The sequence below is a fragment of the Haliotis cracherodii genome, unplaced genomic scaffold (genome assembly GCF_022045235.1).
Source record: "Haliotis cracherodii isolate W230 unplaced genomic scaffold, xgHalCrac1.p SCAF_2, whole genome shotgun sequence".
Lineage (NCBI taxonomy): Eukaryota > Metazoa > Mollusca > Gastropoda > Lepetellida > Haliotidae > Haliotis > Haliotis cracherodii.
This window is the reverse complement of record NW_027266275.1, coordinates 11,448,422-11,465,251: the sequence shown is the minus strand read 5'-3', so window position 1 is coordinate 11,465,251 and position 16,830 is coordinate 11,448,422. Positions and strand designations below refer to the sequence as shown.

At 41.4% G+C, this 16,830-nt stretch overlaps 2 protein-coding genes across 2 annotated transcripts; both read left to right on the top strand.

The window, feature by feature from the left end:
• Positions 1–7,141: 7,141 nt before the first annotated feature.
• Positions 7,142–9,637, top strand: LOC139469772 (tripartite motif-containing protein 2-like). Its single transcript, XM_071252056.1, has 2 exons — positions 7,142–7,442; positions 7,995–9,637. Exons 1-2 carry the CDS (start codon positions 7,145–7,147, stop codon positions 9,635–9,637), a joined length of 1,941 nt encoding a protein of 646 aa, XP_071108157.1. The 5' UTR covers positions 7,142–7,144.
• A 2,724-nt stretch (positions 9,638–12,361) lies between these two features.
• LOC139469770 (tripartite motif-containing protein 2-like) lies at positions 12,362–16,336 on the top strand. Its single transcript, XM_071252054.1, has 3 exons — positions 12,362–12,454; positions 13,362–13,659; positions 14,223–16,336. The coding sequence occupies exons 2-3, from the start codon at positions 13,362–13,364 to the stop codon at positions 15,863–15,865; spliced, it is 1,941 nt and encodes a 646-aa protein (XP_071108155.1). The 5' UTR covers positions 12,362–12,454; the 3' UTR covers positions 15,866–16,336.
• The last annotated feature ends 494 nt before the right edge of the window (positions 16,337–16,830 follow it).

Sequence of the window (16,830 nt, the reverse complement as noted above, 5' to 3'; positions counted from 1 at the left end):
GGACGGGGGATACAGAAACGGAGTTCGTCCGTTCGTCCGTCTGTCCCTCCGTATTTCCGTCCTTCCGTCCGCTTCACAAAGGGGACAATCCTGGTGGAAGGAGCATGCTTGTGAGTTCGTTGCTAGAAGAGCAGACTGTTGTTAGGTGTGTGTATGTGAGTGAGTGCATCCGTGCGTCGTCCTGGAAAGCCTCCATCTATCGCCTATGAAACCCAAGCATTCTTTTTCCATATTGAATGATATGGTTTGAAAGTAGTATTGCGTCTGACTAAGGCTTTAGTTGAACACCTAATACATGGTCAGTGGTCTTCAGCAACCCATGTTTGTCGTAAGAGACGGCTAACGGGGTCGGGTGGTCAGGTTCGCTGACTTAGTTGATGCATGTCATCTTATCCCGATTGCCTGGATCGACGCTCATGATATCAATCACCGGATTGTCTGGCACAGACTCGATTATGTCCAGACCGCCGTCATATAGCTGGAATATTGCCGAGTGCAGCTCTAAACAGGAAACACGAATCAAAATATAAATGAACAACTAGAGACAAATGAATTTTCTAAATCCAATTCAAATACACCTTCCAGATCTCTCCCTGCAACCAGATTGAAATCATTTGGTCAGAGAACTTACACGTTTTCTTCCGTAAGGCTATGGAACCAACTGCAACAAGAACTTTGACTGAATGAAGAATGAACTCATAAAGTGTTTGTACAATCCTCTCTTTGAACAAGTTACTGACTCTTGTGTGTGGCTGCTAGTACTAGTCCCGACTAATGCCGACTTTATCGCGCTAGCCCACTGAGATACCATGCGGCAGTTTAACATGAATACCCCACTCAAACACAACCGACCAGTCCTTGTTTTAGTCGATTAATGCCGAGCGCCAAGCAGGGTAGCAACAAATACCATCTTCTACCGCCTTTTGTATGACGCAGCCGGGTATCGAAACTCCGACCTTCCGCTCTCCGGGCGAACGCTCTACCACCAGACCACTGACGCTGTCTGATGCTTCATATATTCACGGTTTCAATGTTAATGTCAAGTTACAACGTGATATCGCTTTCAAGTACGGATCCTATATACATCATTCCTATATTTGTTTCTATAATATTCACATACAGAGTTTCATCACATATAGGTTTGTGTATGTTCGGCACATTTGTGTTATTTATGTTGATAATAAAATCATTCTTACAATATTATCACTCGTGATAAACTATTAATCTCGTTTTTTAAATGCCGAGACGCATTTCAACAGATGCCACTGGTATTTGGAAGGGAAATGGGTGTTAAAACCATGAAGCGATTTAAACCAGGATACCATCATTTATACAGCGTATGTACATATTTATCAATAGACAAACGAGGAAGTGTCAGCTGTCAATCAAAGGATCTCAATGAGGAACGTGGTGCAAATCAACATCTGTCTTGATTAATGATATGTCAATAGTAACGATCTCCATTGGGCTACCATGTACACTAATGAAAAGGCTTCGTTTGTTCTTACGCCAAGTACAGCTGACCAACACATAACGGTTCATATGAATGACGAACTTCTTCCACGTTCTGTACGTCAGAAATCTCGTAATGCATATTGGCCCCCAATTCACTGTGAAGAGGTGTATCGCCGAATCCTATTGCTCAAAGACCGTGAGCTCGAATCCTCGATTAGGCATGATTATTAATTAAAAGGTATTTCATTGGCTTTTAGACGCTGGATGTTCTCGGAGACACGCAATGTATAGATTGACAGTTCTCTTTACACAAACTGTCGAAGGTTCCCCATGTCCCTTCATCAGGTCATGGACACACAACGGGTAATGTTCTTCACATATATACAATAAAAGCGACAACCTCTTTTCCATATTCATAAGAAATGTTGGTTTATCAAAAGGGTTTATGAGCATCTGAGCATTCAATGTGTACTGCCAACATTAAAAACACATTCGTGAGTGTCATGCTACCAACAAACACTTGTTATCTAATTTCAGAATGAATACTGATACACATGAGAAACTGCTCGGTCGATATATCTTCCGTTGTACACAAAAAACGAGAAAACCCTTTCCATATTCAAAAGGAATCGTTGCCAAAAACTGAGTCAATTACAATTCCGACTATATCATTCGCGTGTGTTCATGAATCACTATCAAGTAGCGATGATACCAGGTGTTCGCGAAAGGGTCAGCGTACCCTGTTCCACGGGATATACCCGTTACAAACACATGCAAGGCAAGTCAATTGTTCACCTGAAACGACACGGATGCATGTGGTACAGGTCAAAATAGGGAATGACACTAAACCAGCCTATATTTGTATGTGGTAACAATTGGCGAGCCTCATCCACCCAACATAATTTACATTTTAACTATCAAACCATCGCGATGGTGTATTAACATCATGTACGGGTGCCAGTGTATTTCAACTATACAAACAGAGCGACAGTGTAACCTGATGAAGGAGTAAGCATATACTCCGAAACGTTGTGTTCCTCATAATAAAGAAGTTTACATCTATAGATTCTCTTCCTAATGTGTATCGACCCGTGAAGATCCGGAGTAGAATAGGTCTTCAGCAACCCACGCTTGCCGTAAAAGGAGACTATGCTTGTCGTACCCAACATTGGTGCAATGTGTGAAGCGTATTCCTAGTGTACCACTCCATATTATGACTGTAATATCAATAAAAGAGGCCTAAAAGTCATCCATTCACTTACGCTCTCTGTCACTCACTTTCAACCACTCACAATATTCTAACTGCGAATGTGCTTCGAGCAATCATTGCAGACAACATTAATTTGTAATATTATTACATTTCGTACTGTAATACCCTTTCCAAACATTTTCATCACGATCTGTGCTACTCAGAAAATTCGTTCTTAGAATAACAGACTTGTGTTGGGTTATGACTACGTGTATGTGCGTGCATGCCCGCGTCGTCAAAGTATTCTTCCATCTAGCTACAAATCGCCTCTGAAAACCACTATTTTTCTCATACTGAATGACATGGCTTGAAAATAGAATTGCGTCTAACTAAAACTTAAGTCGAACATCATCTTAAGCACTCCATGCTTGCTGACTTGGTTGATGCATGTCATTGATCCTAATTGCGTGGATCGATGCTCATGATATCAGTCACTGGATTGTCTGGTCCAGACTCGATTATTTACAGACCGCCGTCATATAGCTGGAATATTGCTGAGTGTGGTGCTGAACAGGATACCAAAATCAAAATATAAACCATCAAATGGAGACAAAGGACTGTTCTAAATCTACTGCAAATAAGATGTAGCCTGGATTAAAGCTTTGATTCGCCACGCCGTAGACCCGGATTTGATCCTATTCCTGCGAACAATGTCAGAGGCCTATTTCTGGTGCCTACTTCCGTAATGTGGCTAACATATTGCTAAAAGTGGTACATAAATGTCAAAGTCGCCGAATGCATCCACTTCCCTACAACTTGAGAGTCCCTGCAAATCTTGTTATCACTGGAATGTTCTTGTTGCTGCATTTTGGGCACGTTTAACATGACGACAAGCAGTGGAGGTGTTCGAGCCAACAAAGGTATTCATGTGTTTTGTCAATATTCGAAATAACCATGAATGTGGATCGATTGTTCAGACGGAATAGATTATAGGTCATAGTTTGATTTCGTTGATTCATATACATCATTGTCTCGCGAGAGTTTTGATATTAAATGTTGTCCAGTGATAAAAGTGTAGGAAGTAAGAGGGTGCCTTGTCTGAACTTTCCACTGATGAATTGTCGTTTCGTTTACATACTTGGCTGGCGATCTGTACATATGGGCTTCTGTCAGTTTGTACCTCTGGCCATCACTTACTACCGATGTAATGTACAAGCATCTGATGACCCATGAATGTAATCTGACATGGCTGACACATGGACGTTTCAGCACAACCGTCAACCTTTAGTCATTCTAACATCTGGCTGTATTTTAGCACAATCATTGTACACTTGAGACTGATACACCGATCCCCATTCTGATCTCCTGATCCGGGTTCTGTTTGATTATAAATCTCCGTTTTGGGAACATACGCCAGATTCAGGTTTATTTACATCATAATAGTAAATGAACTTAACTTTTGTCTTGTCAGGTTTATGTTAAAAACATCTTTCGTTTATCACACATTAGGACTCGATCCAACGATCTCCAAATCCTGACACGACAAGGAAATGTAATACTGTTCAGTGGTTAATGTTTTTGTTCCTGAGTATATGCACACGTTACATGTTGTTTGTAACTGTACGCAATAACTGGATGACAATGATCTCCAAAATCCTGAAACGATAATGGGAGGTAATACTGCACGTCACCGACGGAGCTTGAAACCGCTAGACCTTCCGCCACCACATGTATGAAAGTAATGCTACCAGATGTAGGTCTGAATAGGTTTTCTCAAATAGATAATACTTTTGTCAATCAATGCAAACCTGCTAAACTAATTGAGGCCTTTACGATTTCTGACTATCCCCACTGCCAGGACTGAACGACCTTGCTGTAATGGCTATACCCATATCATACAAGGGTAGCATTAGAAATTAGGCGCAGTTGAATGTACAGTGTACTTTCGCGTCAGTGTTTGTTTCTGTCTCTTTAATTATGGCAATCAAAAATGGAAATGTCAATATCAGACAACACGTTTCTCGTATGGCCATTTCACTTGTTCATGAGTGAGTGAGTGAGTGAGTGAGTTTACGTCACATCGGCGATATTTCAGCCATACCGTGACGATACTTGTTCATGAATATGGCTCTATCATGTGTGTTCATGCTGTAGATATACAGCTTTGCCGTGTACCTCCAATTGTTGTTCGGCGTGTTCAAGAGCCAGGTAGCTGTTTTATTCCCATATAACACTTTCATTTGCTGTCGTTTTTACTCTCTCGATCTTCTCTAAGCGGCTAAAAACCACTCACCTCACTCCCACATTGTTGATCCATACATTGTATTAAACGGCACATTATCAATTATATACTTTGTGTGTATATTGAATAAGTTATTACCTCAAATTAAGGCTCAAAGCCAATGACGTTCAGCTGACGCGAACCAGTGCTGGGCTTACCCATATCCATGATAGTTTTACAGCCGGTATTATTGTGACAATGCATTCCTATAGTGAGATTCAGTGGCTTTTACTGAAATACAGATATTGTTTGGTTAACATAAAGGCACATATTATAATTGTTTATTCGACATCGAAAAGGAGAAGCATTAAACATTATCTGTTTGATGGGAATTGACCAGAAAGGTTAATCATGAATTGGTCATATATTTTAAGATATGCATTATTCGGCATGATAAAACATTTTGAGATATGCATTATTCATGAGCTGTAAAGTGGACGAATATAGTATTACCTTGAGGCGATCTATTTTGTTATATTCCTTAACTAGATAATGATGACGATAGTAACGGTATCGTTTTGGATTTTCTCCTCATTACAGATGATTTGAAGACGAAGGTAGAAGTTTGAAAACAGATATAATTAGGTTGAAACAGATGTCCGGCTGAAACGGCGTGACATAACTTACATACTGTTGCAGACAGCGTTATACCCAACTCTCTAACTCACTTACTTGAACAAATCACCGAATGAAATCAATCTGTAATCAATCAAACAAATCCAAGTCTGTACCACTCGTTTATTCAATTTATAAACTGTAAGTAGGTGATCACAAATAGTTCAATACATATATGATCCGTATCACCAATAGTTTGACATTGCTTATAATGCATATCTAAATAACATGTTTATAGTATTTAGATCACCATACATCAGATGCATACACATGTGGCCCAAACGCTCACTCACCAATAAGTCACTCTGCTTTCTATACACCAAGAAAGGAAAACACGTAAACATCGGAACACGTCTTTGTGTTAAAACAAATGCTTGTGACACGATAGGACTTTACAACTACACTATATTTAATGAGTACAAGAAGTGTGTATCTTGGGATGTGTGGACATCTCGCCTAGCTATGTCCGTCTTAGTAGAATCGATCCGGGAAACTACGCTGTCGTCAGCTCTGCCCAGTCACCACTTGTCGAGGTTTCGTAGTTGCCTCCCTTGTATGTCATACGGAAGTTTCAGATAGACACAACTGCATACCTCGATGGGAGGTGTTATTTCAAGGTGTTTACTGGATAATAAGTAAAGCCGACAGGATCCATATGATGAAGAAGTATCTATTCATCTACTAGTATCTGACACAATCAACTTGTATACGGTTTGTAATTCTTAAATATTAAGTTTGTGTGGTGAACACACACATTCAGGGAACTTAAAACTAGTGTCAGAGAAACTGAAAGTATGACTTGTAGAGAAAGATCGTGTTTCGTATGCTGAAACACATTGTATCTTACATTTATCTTACTTCTACCGTTATACGTTAGTTACAACAGTCTGTGTGTATCAATTCAGGTAAACCAAGTCCTTCGTCGATATGAAATACTGAAAATATAAAAACATTAATCTTTGACCCGACACACTGACTTTCAGTTTCCTTCCTTGTACTGTGACAGTGAGGGGGCGTGTATATAAACCAGGCAAATAGAGATGGATCAATAATCCCTCATACAGGACGATGTGTGTATGTTTTAAAATATAGCTTTTAGAAAAAATGTGATACTCTGTTGAAGCAATGCCGACACTGCCACACCTACATAAGTCTTTACATACACTCCCAGTCTGACCATGTCAAGTGCCCTCTACTGTGGTAACTACAGTAATATTCCCTGATGTCAATTCTCTATTTTGTGTACCCTTACCTTTGTGTTCATGTTGCATACGTAATTGGTAATCAATTTTAAATCAATAGTGCCAGTATGTAAGATATATGCTCCATCTACAGTTTTCTTTCTTCATGGTAAGATTTTGGAAACTCTCACGGAATTCAGTAGTTTCTAAATAGTATTTTAAGGACAACATATCAATCATTAAGTCACAGTGTCCCAATATAATCATAACTTGAATGCGAAATAACGTTCTAAACTTTCTTTCACATGATTTAATTTAAAAGTTAAAAAAGAAACAAAACATCACTTATTCATCTAACTGAAACATTTCCTGAGTGATCTTGATTATGACAGTGATCTCATACTATTATGTCCTGTTTTACAGATGGCGACGTCGCGGGCTGAAAAAGTGATGGAATTCCTCACCTGTGTGATCTGCCAGGAACTATACACAGACCCCTGTACACTGAGGTGTGATCACACATTCTGCAGGAAATGTGTCACAGGATACATCCAAACGAGACCAGATGCTGTACAGTCCAAGACGATCCCCTGTCCCTGCTGTCGACAAGATACCAAGGTCCCCCACCCCAGCCGACCAGTGGAGGAGTGGGCGGGGCAGATCAAACCCAGCATCATTATACAGGGGCTGATTGACACACAAGCTGGACCTTCTACTGAAGGTAAATTCAAGCGACAAAACCCTTTCCATATTCATAAGGAATCTCTGCCAAAAACAGAGTCGATTGTACGATTCCGACTATATCACCAGCGTGTGTTTATGAATCACCATTACATTGTGATGATACCAGGTGTTCGCGAAAAGGTGAGCCGCACCGGTGGCACCCGACACAAACACATGCAAAGGCAAGTTAATTGTTCAAATGATAAAACATGGCAACATAAGTCAAATCAAATTGGGAAATGTCCTCCACATATCTACTGCAACACTATTTGAAAGCTTTATTGAGGCCTTGAATGTCGTAACCTTGATCAAACAACTTCTGAGCAAACAATTGGTACCATGGGCATGCGTACCTCTTGCTGAAATGTCTTACCGCCAAATTTTACAAAGATATTATCAATGAGTTACGTTCAGCGCCAGAAAATGTATGTGTGCATTTAAAAATATAATTATATATACAAGTCATTGTGCAATATGTTATTTTATGTATAGGTTTATGTATGTACACGTTGTCAAAAATATTTCCATTCATTTTCATTTTTGTTCTCAGACATTACTACCAGGTGCTGCACGTTATGTGGGCAGCTAGGGGAGACAACTCCAGGGACCTTCTGGTGTCCGGACTGTGAAGTTAACCTCTGTGGAAGATGTGTCAAGATTCATCGTGCTAGTCCCTTATCTCGTGACCATGAACTATGCGACCTGTCTGGGGAGGTAAAGGTTAAGCAGAGACGCAAGATCATGTGTCAAGAGCACAAGCAAAAGAAAGTCAAATATATCTGTAAAGACTGTAACAAGTCACTGTGTCAGTCATGCTGCGTGGTCTACCACAGGAAATGTGACTCTGTCGTCACAATCAATTCACAAGTAGAAAACATGAAGTCAGAGTTGACTCTGAAAAGAAATATCTTGCAGACTAAATATCATGGCAAAGGTAAAAGGACAGAGAGACATACGTTGAAATTAGATCAAATAAAAGACAATAAATTGGCCACTAAAGAACAAATCCATCTTTACGCCAATAAAATGATACAGCACATCAGGCTGAAGGAACAAAAGCTGTTGGATGAAGTGGATGAAATAACAGACAAACAAGTCATTCAGACTCATGCTGATGTAAAGCTTGAAGAGATTGAGATGCAGATGTACAGACAACATTGTGAATTCATTGACCAGGCCTTGGTATCGGACTGTGAGATGGACCTGTATGAAGCGTATCAGGCCTGGGAGTCGGGAGCTGTAGAGTTGGGGGATGTCAGGGACACAGACACAGCAGACACACGGAGAATAGATGACATCAGGTTCACACCTGACACTGACAACGTCCAGCACATCCTAGATGACCTACAGCTGGGGGAGATTGACGTCACATATGGAGATGGACTGAAGTGTTCACCAGTGTTGTCCCACACACTTGATGCGACCTCAGAGGATGACGAAGGGATACCTAGAATGCCTGGTGTCACAGCACTTTATGTAGATGGCATACAGACAATTGTTGTTACAGACTACACCAACAAGTGTGTGAAATCTTTCTACAACAGAAACGATCAACCATGTCAAAGTAGACTTCCCCTGGATGACTCTCCATTTGGCCTAACACGGTTGACAGAGAAAGAGGTGATAGTTGCTGTCCCTGGCTCACAGAAGATTCTAACAGTAGAGGTGTTCCCGGACCTTGTACTGAACTCAACCATCACAACAAGCAAGGGCTACGCCAGTCTCGCTGTTCTGGGTCCTTCATCTCTGGCAGCAGGTACTTGGGACTGTCTTGATATCCTGGACATGACAGGACAAGTGCTGAGGTCAGTCGCTACACACAACAACGAGACACTGTTTGCCTACCCCGCCTATATGTGTGTTAACAACAAGGGCAACATACTCGTGTCTGACTGCTGCAAGAAGTCTGTCACATGTTTGACGTCAGATGGGGATGTTGTGTGGAGATACGCCCCTACCGGAGATAAGGCTCTCCGTAAGCCTACTGGTATCTTAACAACCAACACAGGAGATATCATGTTTGTAGACAAGATCGCCGTGACTATTATACAGCTAACCGAGACAGGGGAATATGTCAGCGATGTCCTCACATCTCAGGATGGCATCAATCAGCCAATTAGTCTGTGCATTGACAAACATGACTCTGTTCTTGTAACTGGTGGAGGGGAAATCAAGACATTTGTCTTCACATAGTATGTGAATGTATATCGATGAAGGGCTTTGTCGGATTGAGTTCTCTCATCTCGGGATGATGTGTAAGGATGAAAGCGAGGGGATGACGGGGGAGAACAACATGTATCAAGATGCACATTGTTATGTCTCAGCTACATATGGGCGGCCTGCGTGAAACCATATGGAACTTGAACGACATACGAATAAGAGTAGACACGAGTGATCGACCAAATGGTAGGAAGCATTACTGTTTGCTGTGAAGAGTTGCGTCCCTTCTCCGAGCCAGGAAACAGTTTCCCATGGGCATAAGGCCCTAATCACTAATGTTTTGCAATTATCAATTCATTTTCGAAGCTTAAATCATTACTGTGGGAGGGTTTCTGTTATTCGAAGGTCATGTTTACATGTAAGAGTTGAGATAATATATTAAATATATGAGGAAAATTAAATGTTTACATTTCCTATCAATAATTTGCTGTTGTGTTTTTTCGTTTTGATTCATATATATTTAGAGACGTTCTTGTAGACAGATAATAGCATATGGATTGTCAAATGTAGACGAAATCCACTTTACATGTATCTGAATCATGGAGTGAGTGAGTGAATGAATGAGTGAGTCTGGTTTTACGCCGCTTTTAAATAGAAATATTCCAGCAATATCAAGGCGGGGGACACCAGAAATTGGCTTCACACATCGTACCCATGTCGGCAATCGAACCCGGGCCTGCGGCGTGACGAGAGAACGCTTTAACCACTAGGCTACCCGACCGCCCCTCTGAATCATGGAAATCACTTAACCACTTGTATGTGATAGTTGGTGTACATCCATTGTTGTTGCAGTGCTGTGTTAGGATGGCTACACGTTTTGTCAATTTGTTCCCGCGATACAGGATACATGTATTTACGGCACAGTCGAAGGTGTCCACAACGGCGGTGTTGGACTTCTGCTGTAATCCAGTTAATAGGAAACGAATACTAGTCTACGATATCTGCCCCAAACCGATTTACCACTTCAACAGATGGATACAAAACGAGGCCTGTTCTACAGGCATACACAAGTAGGTAGCTGAGGTCAAATAGGGAGAACCGCCTCCGTGGTTTAGGGGTAGAGCGACTGCTAAGAGAGCGGAAGGTCCGGGGTTTGATCCCCAACCGAGTCATACCAAAGGACGTGAAAAGATGGTACTTGATGTTACCCTGCCTGGCGCTCTACTTGTAGGGGCTAAAAATATGACAGTTGGCTCGGAGTCAATAGGCTGTGTTGGAGTGAGGCGTTCATGTTAAATGCAGCATGGCACCTCAGTGAGATAGCACTATGAAATCGGCATTAGTCCAGACTAGTACATTCAAGCAGCCACACACATACATACGTGCACGCACTTCGCTATGTAGTGCAATGATCTTGGACGCGACGTTTAACCCCATTTCATCTCATCTCACCATTTAGGAAGCACAGTGAGTGAGTTGGGTTTAACGCCGCTTTTAACAGTATTCCAGTTATATCACGGCGTGTCAGCTTAATGTGGGAGGAAAGCCCGAAGTGATGCAGGTCTAAGACGTTTACCCACGAGCACGGATATGGTACTGACAAACCTAGAAACATAATCGGGGCGAACCGGGATTCGAACCCACAATCATAGGTTTCTGGCGTGCCCATGGGACGCAACTCTGCACAGCGAATCGCGGCGCCTTAGACGACTGGGCCACCCGTGCCCCCTAGGGAGAACAGAATGGACTAATAATATGTTGAAGTCCTCACCCCTCAGATCATCTAACTTAATTTGTTTGGCAGCACCACGGTAAACGTCTAAGACCTGCTTCACTTTGTGTTTACAATCCACGTCAAGCTGACTCATCATGATATAACTGCAATAGGGATTAGAGCGCTGTAAAATCCTAGATGACCTACAACTTGGGAAGAAAACACATTAATATATAGACATCTGATTATATTATTGAATGCAGGATGTTTACTGTACAAGGGTCAGCCCTTGTTTATGCTTCAGTGATTTGAAAACTGCTTACACAACATACCGAGCGCCACTACCAATAATATAAGATGCAAGATGTATATAGAAATATGGACAGTAAATCTGAAGAAACCGAACAGTGTTTTAACTATTCCTTTCCGATATAGTGAATGTGGTGAACTGTTTTAATAAGAAAATTACTTAACCTGTACTTCACCGTTGAAATACATATCCAGACACGTCCTTTCACACAACGTTTTTGCAGTAGGGAGCATGAATAAACGTACTTTTTTATTAATTATTAATCAATTCTAATCAGTTGACAAACATAATTACTATAAATATGTGTGTCCGTCCCTCAACCCTAATCACACTACAGGATTATAAAGCGTTCTAACACAAACATACATGTATGCAAAGGGCCCTGGGTCTGAAGTGAAAGAAGTCATTTGGTGACAATCTCCAGCATGAAACAATGCAGAGAGAATAAACCAGGAATAAACGACATAATCCCTCGTTTATTTTTTCTCCTTGCAGTGTTTATTGTATGACAAACAACACCGACTCGTCGTTTATTTCTTAAATATTGCAATGTGTCGATATCGCTCCCGCCTATGGCAATCGGCCCTGATTCGATCCAAGGACCTACGTGGTCATCAGCACTGATACTTTACCAATCACCGCAAGTCGAGGTTTTGCAGTTACCTCCCTTGTATGTTACGCGGAAGCGGCAGGTAGACACAGGTGTGTATCTCTGCAGGAGTTGGTTATTTCAAGACTTCAAGGAAATAAATTGAAGCTGACAGTGCACATGATAAAGGATTATTAAATTCGTCAACCAGCAACATACAGTATCAACTTGTATACGGTTTGTGTCTTAAATACTTATTTTGTCTTGTGAACAAGCTCATTCATGACCCTTTATACTTAAAGAAACCGACAAAAGGACTTGTAGAGCGAGATTCTGTTTCGTATTCTGAGACACAAAGTATGTTCATACACTTTATGTCTTACTGTTTAACTGTCTTACTGTTTTGAGTTAGTTTTACAGCTGTCTAACACATTTTAGTTTATTATTTCAGGCGAACGAAGTTGTTCGTCCTTCATGAAATATTGCCGCAATAAAAGCATGTATCTTTGCCCCCGACACTGATCTTCACAGTTACCTCCCTTGTATCGTGACAGTGCGAGCATTGTCTGTTACTCAGGGACATTTGACTGTGTTGGCAAGATTTAATATGTAGCTTTTAACAATAATTGGACATTCTGTTGAAACAATGTAGTCCATACATACACTACCTGGATGGCCATTTCGGCGCCTCCTCTAATTGAAATAATGGCTGGAATGTGATATAAGCAGCGCAACACCGTCTCTACCGTCTCTACAACAATATACACTGCTATCAATTTATCTATTTAGGTACACTTTGTGTGTACACCTATCTTGCATAGGTACTGGTTATCAGTTTTAAACACACAGTGCAAGTATGTTAATGTTTCAGCAGCAGCTATGTACATACGTGTACAGTGTATCTCCCTTCATGGTTTTCTACTGGAAACTCTCACACCATACTTCTAGTAGTTTTATACTGTTATTTTAGGTGTACAATATTAATCTGTAAATAAATGTTTCCAAATAAATCGAGAGTTAAATGCTAAAATCGTATTAGCTTTTAATTGTCATTGTTATATTTCGAGCTGAGCAACTAAAGGATCTCCTGAAAATGTAAAAAGTGATTCAGCCAGATCTCATATTGTCATGTTTTGTTTTACAGATGGCGACGTCACGAGCTGAGAAAGTGACGGAATTTCTCACCTGTGTGATCTGCCAGGAGCTGTACACAGACCCCTGTACACTGAGGTGTGATCACACATTCTGCAGGAAATGTGTCACAGGATACATCCAAATCAGACCATATGCTGTACAGTCCAAGAGGATCCCCTGTCCCTGCTGTCGACAAGATACCAAGGCCCCCCATCACAGCCGGCCAGTGGAGGAGTGGGCAGGGCAGATCAAACCCAGCATCATTATACAGGGGCTGATTGACACACAAGCTGGACCTTCTGCTGAAGGTAAATGCAAGCAACAAAATCCTTCCAATATACATAAGGAATCTCTGCCGAAAACACAGTCGATTGTACGATTCTGCCTATATCATGAGCATGAGTTTATGAATTACCATTACATAGTGATGATATCAGGTGTTCGCGAAAAGGTGAGCCGCACCGGTGGCACCCGACACAAACACATGCAAAGGCATACACTGCTTACATCCAAACCAGACCACATGCTGTTCGGTCCAAGACAATCCCCTGTGTCTTTTGTCGACAAGATACCAAGGTCCCCGACCCCAGCAGGCCAGGGAGGAGCGGGAGGGGCAGGTCAAACCCAGCATCATTATACAGGGGCTGATTGACACAGAAGCAGAAAATATTTTTGAAGGTTAGACACACACGCAATTTAATAGAAGTTTTAAGGATGCGAACTCCACAATGCAACAACATCGTACTTGTTTTAGCTTTTGTGTTCGAATTCCAGATTGTATGTAGTATCATGTACGAATAACATGCAATGATGGTGTTTGTATTTACATTCATATATTTGTACAAATTATGCCCAATTGTTTCTTTTACAGACACAGGTGCTAAATGTTGCACATTATGTGGACAGCTAGGGGAGACAACTCCAGCGATCTCCTGGTGTTCAGACTGTGAAGTTACTCTCTGTGAAAGGTGTGTCAAAATGCATCGGGTTAGTCCCTCATCTCGTGACCACGAACTGTGTGACCTGTCTGGAGATATCAAGGTGATGAAGAGACGAAAGGTCATGTGTCAAGATTACAAGGATGAGCATGTCAAATATCTCTGTAAAGACTGCAACAAGTCACTGTGTCAGTCCTGCTGTGTGGTCTACCACAGGAAATGTGAGTCTATCGTCACAATCAATTCACAAGTGGCAAGAATGAAATCAGAGTTAGCATTGCGAAGTGACATCTTACGGACAAAATGTCATGGCAAACGAAATAGAATAGAGAGACATCAATTCAAAATAGATAACATGAAAGACGACAAAGTTGCAGTAAAAGAGCAGGTTAATCTGATAGCTCATAAGGCCATAGAGTACATCCGACAGAAGGAAAAGAAGCTGTTAGATGAATTAGATGAAATAACAGAAAAACACATCATTCAGACTCATGCTGATGTAAAGCTTGACGAGATTGAGATGCAGATGTACAGACAACATTGTCAGTTCATTGACCAGGCCTTGGTATCGGACTGTGAGATGGACCTGTATGACGCGTATCAGGCCTGGGAGTCGGGAGCTGTAGAGTTGGGGGATGTCAGGGACACAAACACAGCAGACACACGGAGAATAGATGAAATCAGGTTTACACCTGACATTGACAACGTCCAGCACATCCTAGATGACCTACAGCTTGGGGAGATTGACGTCACATATGGAAATGGCCTGAAGTGTTCACCAGTGTTGTTCCACACACTTGATGCGACCTCATTGAATGACGAGGAGATACCTTTTATCACTGGCGTCACAGAACTTAATGTAGATGGGATGCAGACAATTGTTGTTACAGACAACACCAACAAATGTGTGAAATCTTTCTTCACGAGAAACAATCAAGCATGTCAAAGTAGACTTCCCCTGGATAACTCTCCACGTGGTGTAACACAGTTGAAGGAGAACCAGGTGATGGTTGCTGTCCCTGGCTCCAGTCAGATTGTAACAGTAGAAGTGACCCCTGACCTGGTGCTGCTCTCGACAATAACAACAAGAAAGAAGTACTCCAGTCTCTCTGTTCTGAGTCCTACATCCCTGGCAGCAGGTAGTATAACATGTGTTGATATCATGGACATGGCGGGACACGTGCTGAGGTCAGTCACTACACACAACAAGGAGACACTGTTTGCCTTCCCGTCCTACATGAGTGTTAACACCAAGGGCAACATACTCGTGTCTGATTGGAAGAAGAAGTCTGTGACATGTTTTACGTCAGAGGGGAAAGCCGTGTGGAGATACCCGTCTACCGGAGATAGGGCACACCATCAACCTTCTGGTATCTTTACAACCAACACTGGAGATATCATGCTTATAGACCAGCTGACCGAGGCTATTATACTACTAAGCGAGACAGGGGAATATGTCAGCGATGTTATCACATCACAGGATGGCATCAGCCAGCCATTGAGTCTCTGCATTAACAAACATGACTCAGTTCTTGTTACTTGTGGAAGGGAAATCAAAACATTTATCCTTACATAGTATGGGAGTGAATATTGATGGAAGGGTTCGTCAGATTTAGTTCTTTCGTCTCTGGGTGGCGTGTGAGGGTGAAAATGTGCAGTGAGAATAATAGTTCATTGTAAAAGGATGCACATTCTTATGTCTAAAGATAAAATGTGACAAAACCCTTTCCACATTCATAAGAAATCTCTGTCAAAAGTAGAGTCGATTAATAGTGTACGATTCCGACTATATTATGAGTATGCTTCCATGAATCACCGTTACTATTGGGATGATACCAATTGCTCGCGAACAGATAAGCGTATCGTGCCCCATCGGTGGCAGCCGTCACAAGCACGAGCAAATGTCAAATGTTTCAACTGAAAAACGCGGGAACTGGTAGAAATCTAAATAGGGCATTGCATCGAACATTATTTTTATCCCCCGCCACTAAGTAAGACGGGGATAAGGAAACGGAGTTCGTGCGTCCTTCCGTCCGTTCCATCGTATTTCCGTCCTTCCGTCCGCTTCACAAAGGGGACAAATTCTCTCTTAATCGATTTAAGTTAGAGAAATAACATTTTACGCACTGATCTTTAATGAGTTCGCATAATGGAAGTTAAAGCCCTTGCTCCATGCTTTTCAATCTAGTGCAAACTGCGGGAAATGGGTTTTCCCAGAAACTCCTTAAGTTACACGAGTGAAAGTTTCCATACTTATGTGATAGATACTTGTCAAAAAAAGTGGTCCCGTAAATGATATTTTGCCAGAGTTACTTCCCTTGCTACATGTTTTTAGATTTTGTTCGAGAATTTGTGCTTTAAATTATTTTGTATGTATTAATTTCACGTTTAATTATTTTTTCATAAAGTGACCCTAGTGCACGTGCAAAACTCTTCTTAAGGCTTTATAGGACTCTTTTTTTTTAGTTTATATTCACTTCTACATGAACAAACATGTGCCCCATGGCAGTGGATATTGATAACGTTGATTTCTTGTTACTG